At 43.3% G+C, this 7,500-nt stretch overlaps 1 protein-coding gene across 1 annotated transcript in view; it reads right to left on the bottom strand.

The window, feature by feature from the left end:
- The window catches only part of esrrga (estrogen-related receptor gamma a), a gene marked incomplete at both ends in the record, with an annotated part of 119,855 nt that overhangs the window by 70,808 nt on the left and 41,547 nt on the right, over positions 1-7,500 (bottom strand). The window contains 1 exon segment of the mRNA XM_080730664.1: positions 4,194-4,618. Within this exon segment, the coding sequence (XP_080586790.1) occupies positions 4,194-4,618 (425 nt within the window).

Genomic DNA, 7,500 nt, shown 5'->3' on the forward strand with positions numbered 1-7,500 from the left:
GTTTTGCTCCCCCTACCACCTAAACATAACCATTGGATCCTATTGTTTAGTATTACAATGCCATTGGCCACGATATTTGCATATGAATACCCCCCACAGAGGCTGAAATTCACACAACTTCAAGATCTCTGGAGTCCAGAGTCTGGACGAACAACATCTCACTTTTTCACTGAAGCTATTCCTCACAAAAACATAAGTAAAATGCCTGTAATAATTGTTTTGGTGATCATTAGAATGTCTAGAACATGTACATATGTTATTATTGTGGGAAAAATATCCCCCATATGTAAATTAGAACATGATTTATGATTTATGGCTATAAAACCTTACACAAAATATATATATATATATATCTTTTTTAAAACATTACATTTTCCTCTGATTAGGATTCCTACAACACCATCTGATTTCTTTTCTTCTATTTTTGGGTCTTAGAGGGCTAAGGTGAAGTTGAAGGTCACATGGAGTGAGATGAACTAGGATGTGGTGTGTGTGTGTGAACACGGTGTTCTGTGTCCACGTTGAACTGAACTTTGTATTTAATCTGGAACCTCAGCCTCACCTGTGTGACCACTTAATGAAATCATACGTGTTATAGCAGAGAGAACGGACCAAGTGCAATACCAAACTAAACACATGGCAGATTGACGAGGGCTTTAGCCTACACACACAATGATTAGGCATCAGCTGTGTGTGTGTGTGTGTGTGTGTGTGTGTGTGTGTGTGTGTGTGTGTGTGTGTGTGTGTGCGCATGTGTGTGTGTGTGTGTGTGTGTGTGTGTGTGTGTGTGTGTGTGTGTGTGTGTGTGTGTGTGCGTGCGTGCGTGTGTGTCTTCATCTATGTGCTCCAATCTCTTCGTCATAATCCCCTCCTATAATATTGATACATAGAAGTCATATTTGGTCAGTGATGTAAATATTCTGACTGGGTTTTATGGAGAAAGCTGCTTACCTGTGAAACAACAGACATGTTAGTGGATGGATGGATGGATTGATGGATGGATGGATGGATGGATGGATGGATGGATGGATGGATGGGTAGGTGATGGGTGGGCGGGTACATTGGACCAAAGGATGTCTGGATGGCTGACCAGTAACTACGTACATTTACTCAAGTACTTTACTCGAGTACAATTTTGAGGTATTTATTTTACTTTACTGGAGTATTTCCAATTCTTTGTATTTTTACTTCTACTCCCCTATATCCCAGAGGCAAATATTGTACTTTTACTCCGCAACAATTATTTGAAAACTTTAGTTATTAAATACATTTTAAATTTGGAAGATATACATTAACCACTTTAGCCCTATATACATTTCGGCCTTTTGAATATAGACAATCTACAAGCTCACTGTGCTTGTAGCCTCCTCAAATTATGATCTTAGAAAAGTGACAAATACAAAACATATGCATGAATTCAAGTCTCCATGGGGTGAGTAATCAATAGTCATTTTGGGGGTGAACTATACCTTTAAGTAAAACATGTGAGTACTTTTGCCACCACTGTGGCTGACTGACTGACTGACTGACTGACTGACTGACCAGTGGGGTGACTATCTGACTGAAAAGAAGAAAAGGTCCGCACACTGTCTAAAATCAATCAATTTATGAATTGAGCGGAATAAAAATACACAACGTTTCGGCCTACATTGGCCTTCTTCAGGTGTAAACTGAACACAGTGTCACAGTGAAGGTATAAATAGTGCATGCTGGGTAGAATTCACAAAGACTAATTCGCTATAAGACTATCTGACTGACTCACCAGTGTGGTGACTATCTGACTGACTGACTGATTGACTCTCTTAGTGACAGACTGAATGTAAGAGTGACTTGATGACAGTGTACAGCAGCAGTCTGGACGTCTGAGTAGTTTGGTTTGCCTGCTGCTCCAGTGAATGGCCCCCGTACTGACTGGCTGATAACCCCCCAAACGCATCTAACTATTAATTTGCCCAATGTCTGTCTGTTCACCGTCTGTCGTCTGTCTGCATGCTGACATCACTGATAAACAGTGTCGCCACCATGGTAATAGCAGCATGCTGAAACAATGCCCACATTTGGAGATGACTTCATGACTGACATCACTGATACTAATTAGTGCCAAAATCTCACTGTGTGACCTCAAGGAACACCATATATGGGCATAAACAAGCGAAACAGTGCCCAAATTTGGAGATGACTGACATCACTGATACGTCTTAAATCCTGCTATCCTACGAGCCGATACTTTCACCTCAGTACACAACACAACCACGGGCAAGGACTAGTTATTGCTTTAACCATTATTTGATGCTTTAACTATTACAAAATAGCAGAAGCTCACACTGCAAGCTTGTATATCTGCTATTTTTGAAAAGTGAAACGTTTTGCAAATCTTTGAATACCGGTATATATATTTTATAAGCAAACTTTTATGGGGTCCATGGTCAAATAGTTTTGAGCACCACAGATATGAAAATACATTCAACATACAGTACGTTTTTCAGAAAACTGATTTAGAAGACTTTTTTTTTGGTATTTTTCAGGTCTTAATGGGTTAAGGTGTTGCTGGCAGGCTGATGTTGGACACAGTCAGGGTTCCAGTGTTCGATTTGCTGAAGAGGGCAATCCATGGCTCTGCTTTTGATAAACCCCCCCATTCATTTTTACCATGGGGGGGGGGGATATGTTTTATCCCTGCCTTTTGTGGTTAGACTTAATAAAATACATGCATTTCTATTTGAGAAATGTCTTCTATGTTTGATATTTCACTATAAAAAAAAAAAATAGCGTCACTTTTTTGGGGCAAAGTTGACAAATTGCGTCAAAATTGCTTTGAACTCACGTTACAAATTAGTCAAAAAAGATGTATAGTTTAGGCCTTTTCTTTCTTCTGTTTTCTTTTTAGCAAATCAAACCTTAGATATACAGTGAGAGAGAGAGAGAGAGAGAGAGAGAGAGAGAGCGTAGGGCGTTCATCAAGGTAATAGTTTAGCATTTGCTAGAAGCAGTTTAAGAGATGCTCTCGGACTGAATACCTGAGAACCTCCTGGTCAGGGACCAACCACAAAGCAAAGATTATGGCAGATAATTCCCTGAACGCTTTTCATCATCTGGATTACAGCTCTATCCCTTCTTTCCTCTGGCCCCCATGGCTTGACCTCCTGACCCTTAAGACCTGACCTCTGACCCCGGTCTGCCCCCTAGGTTATCGCCTAGCATGCAGGCTTATAACCAACACGCTGCCTGTATGGAGCATTAGCAGCTAAGACCCTCTGTCTGCTGGCTACTGATGAAGAGGCTGAGGATGAATGGCAGGTACCGGTATGATTAGTCTCCATGGCATTAGGTTGGTGCATTACACTGGATAACCACCTACACATACTGTCTGAGTGTTGTTGCGTCTGAGTGTGTGTGTGTGTGTGTGTGTGTGTGTGTAGGGCTGTCACAATTATTACATAATCGTCTAATAAGTAAAGAGTAATTTCTTTATATGTTTAGGTTATGGTGATATATCTACCATGTGCAAATTCAAAGCCTAAAAGCCAAACCGAAATGTAATTGTCAACGACAAAAACTCGATTAAATCGTTAATCGCAATTATTTGAGTGACAATTAATCGTCATGTAAAATGTCATATCGTGACAGCCCTATGTGTGTGTGTGCGTGCGTGCGTGCGTGCGTGCGTGTGAGTGTTGTGTCTTGTGAGTCTAAAGGTATTGCGTCTGAAGGTTGTGTGTCAAGATTGTGCATCCCAGTGCTGTGTATCTAAACAATGAGAATAGTTTACTGCGCAACGACAATCAAGTTCAAAGTGCATACGCGAGCATGGCACGCGCATGTGTGAGTGTGTTTATGCAATCAAAAGTGGAAAAGGGAAAGTGAGAATAATGGGTCTTGTTTGTATCACACAGTAAGGCAGACAGAGAGTAAGGCAGAGTGAATGTTTGTAATACCAGTCAAAGTTCAATGTCAACTCAGCTCAATGTCTAGGGGACCCTCCAGAGCCACCTCTGACCCCTGACCTCCAGACTCTCTCGAGCAACAGGGATAGAGTGAAAGGACCATTTGGTAAGATTTCTACAATCCCAGAGTTGAGAGGCTAGTCAGACACACGTACAGTAGACAGAACAAACGGATAGAGATAGAATGGAAGCTATATGCCCCTATATGGTGTGTGAGACATGGAACACAGACACAGAATGGAAGCCAACCTTGGATGGTGCGTTTGAAGAAGGCCTTGCAGGCCTCGCAGGAGGCCACTCCGTAGTGGTACCCTGACGCGATGTCCCCGCACACCAGACACAGCCTCTTGGGCATGGAGTTCAACATGTACTCGCACTTGATCTGCGTGTCCTCCCCGATCGTGGAGGAGCAGTCCTCGTACCGCTTCGAGCCGGGCCCCCCGGCGGGGCCCAGGGGCCCCGCGTTGGAGCCGTACAGGCTGGGGGAGTCGAGGCCGTTGGGGTGGCCGTTCATGGTGGACGAGTAGGAGCCCGAGGCGTCACTGGAGCCCCCGGGAGAGTGGTGGTTGAGGCTGTCGGTCAGGGAGGCGGGGCTGGACGGCTCTGTCTTGATGTAGGAGGACGGACAGTTGGACTCAAGGTGACGCTCCTTACTGGACATCCTGCAGAGAAGCCTGCAGCGGAGAGAGAGAGAGTGGAGGACAGAGAACATGAGGGAAACATACTCTAACACAGTGTTTCTCAAACCTTCAAATGTCATGGTCGCCCCTAAACACTGACAGTGTACAAATGGAACCAAATGAACCTGAACCATGTATAAAAGTAATTTAATTACTAAATAAAAGCCATTTTCTCCCCGTGTCCCCTAGGGCAGGTACCCCTCATGAAAAAACATGCAGTAATCCTGGTCTCTATACTGCCTCCCCCTGGGCGCCTGATGGAGGGGAAAGGAACTGATTGGAATAACGTGTACCTTCCATGCGCTAAGTCCTACCGGGGAAACTCCCCCCTGTCAGATGAAAAGAAGCAGCTTGGACTCCTCATGCATAGAAAGAAGCATGAGGTCAGTCTGTTGCTCTCCCCAGAGAGAGAGAGAGAGAGAGAGTAATGCCCAGGATTACATTAGACAATTGACACCGGGTGAAAAGAATGAGCTACAAAAATCGAGGGATGAAAATGATATAAAAAAGAAATCAAAGAAATTCCATAAAATAGAAAACAAATGTTTAAGAAGTAGTGAAAATAGCCGATTTATAAGCTCACAACGTAGCGCGAAGTGATGTGTTGCGCGCTTGAGGGGTCTGCCCTTACAGACACACCTGAAGGAAGAAAACAGGTAGCGAAGGATAGAAATACTGGATCATCCATATTTTTGGATTATTGCAGTTTTTGGTTTGGGGAGCAGAGATTAATGCACTTCAGCGATCACATAGTAAAATAAGTAAAAAGACTAAAACTGCTAACTATCAGGGGAACAACGAGGGTATACTATGGTTACTAGCTGATTATTAAAATATTAAGCTCTAGATGCAGTATCTTCATTAATACATGATAATTAATAATAACCTCAAGGTGCAGTAGTTTTATTAATTATCAACCTGGAGAATCACACCTCTGCATACAGTACATGTGTTAACCCATTAAGACCTGGAATTATTTTATACTTAAAATAGCAGATATACAAGCTCACAGCGCAGCACTCGGTGCTTTAGATCTGCTATTTTTTTAAATTCGTGAAAATGTGTGCAAATCTTTGAAAATATATTTTTCTAAGCAAACTTTCGCAACTCAAATCTCTGCTTTTGGGGGTCCCTGGAACAACATATTTTGAGATGGGGGTCCACGGCCGAATACATGTAACTTTGGGGGTCCTTGACATGAAAAAGGTTTGCGAACCACTGATTTAGAAGAAGGATAAAGAGAGAAGACATTTATAGAATCGGGTCAAAGATATTCAAAGACTTGCACACATTTTCATCATTATTATCACGATTATTAATACACACGGCTGTGTGCGGTACATTTATCAATATCTCTTCATTAACAAAAACCGCTGTGTGCAGTGCATTTAATAATGCATGTTCATCGAGACACACGTTGGTGTGCAGTGACCGTTTAATTTCATCTTAATGTTGGCCAGTGTAAAGGAGTGGTGATGAATGTTGGAAGCAGGCAGTCCTGCTAACGATCGCTGGCTTTAAATCCCACTTCTCTCCAGTCATCACGGACACATACACTGATGGATCTGAGCTCTTACTTTGAAAGGTCTCAAACGCACAAGCATGCACGCAGCCACGCACACGCACGTACACACAGGCGCGCTAACACACACATCATCCATCATGCAGGTCATCATTATTTTGTTATTGTGTTTGTCTTTGAGGAGAAGAAAATGATAAAGACAGAGAGAGGAAGAGGGAGAGCGAGAGAGGATCCATGGGTTACAATAAAATATCGTTACTGTCTAGGCTCACACACACACACACACACACACACACACACACACACACACACACACACACACACACACACACACACACACACACACACACACACACACACACACACACACACACACACACACACACACACACAGGGCTGTCGCCCATCCGTCACTCCGCAGTCAATAACGGTGTATTCTACATGAAGGTAATCAGTAAGGAGCCTGTTTGATGCTCCATCATAGTAAAGACACACACACGCACACACACGCACACAAACACACACACACACACACACACACACACACACACACACACACAGAGAGAGCTTGAGAACAGGGAAACATATCGTCGTTGTCGGGGTGGAAAAACCTTGTATGTCCAAAACCGTTCATTTCGTATTTATCATTTAAAAAATGAACTAAACTAGTGAAAACAGCCTATCTACAAGCACACAACGCCTCGCGGGTGCGAGGCGTTGTGTGCTTGTAGATCTGCTGTTTTCACTACTTTTGTGCGACGGCCTTGTGTGACCGGGCAGGGTTTTTTACTTTGCGAAAGAACGTACACATTTGAAACTTGGAGATACAAGGTTTCTGCCCGACAACGACGATATCCTGGTTTAACCGTCATTTACCTCACCTCTCCTCACCATCTCCCCGGTTCTCTCTCTCTCTCTCTCTCTCTCTCTCTACCTCTCTCTCTCTCCTCCTCCATTGCACCTCTCTTCTATCTCTCCTCTCTGTCGTCCATTCCATCTCTCAGGAGTCTGTCTGGTGTCTCGTTAATGGCAGTTGTAATTAACATCTATCTGCTCTGTCTATATCTCTCCATCCCTCCCTTTGTCTACCTCTCCTTCCTTCTATCTGCCTGTCCCCATATCTAGTCCTATTCACTCCCATCTCTCTCTCTCTCTCTCTCTCTCTCTCTCTCTCTCTCTCTCTCTCTCTCTCCCAGTGCACATTCATTCTTTCTTTCTTTCTTTCTTTCTTTCTTTCTTTCTTTCTTTCTTTCTTTCTTTCTTTCCTTCCTTCCTTCCTTCCACACACCCACCCTTCCTCTTTTCCTCTTCTCTCTCTTTTCCTGCCCCTCTCTCTCTCTCCCCCTCCCTCCCT

The sequence above is a fragment of the Nannobrachium achirus genome (genome assembly GCF_963921795.1).
Source record: "Nannobrachium achirus genome assembly, chromosome: 7".
NCBI lineage: Eukaryota > Metazoa > Chordata > Actinopteri > Myctophiformes > Myctophidae > Nannobrachium > Nannobrachium achirus.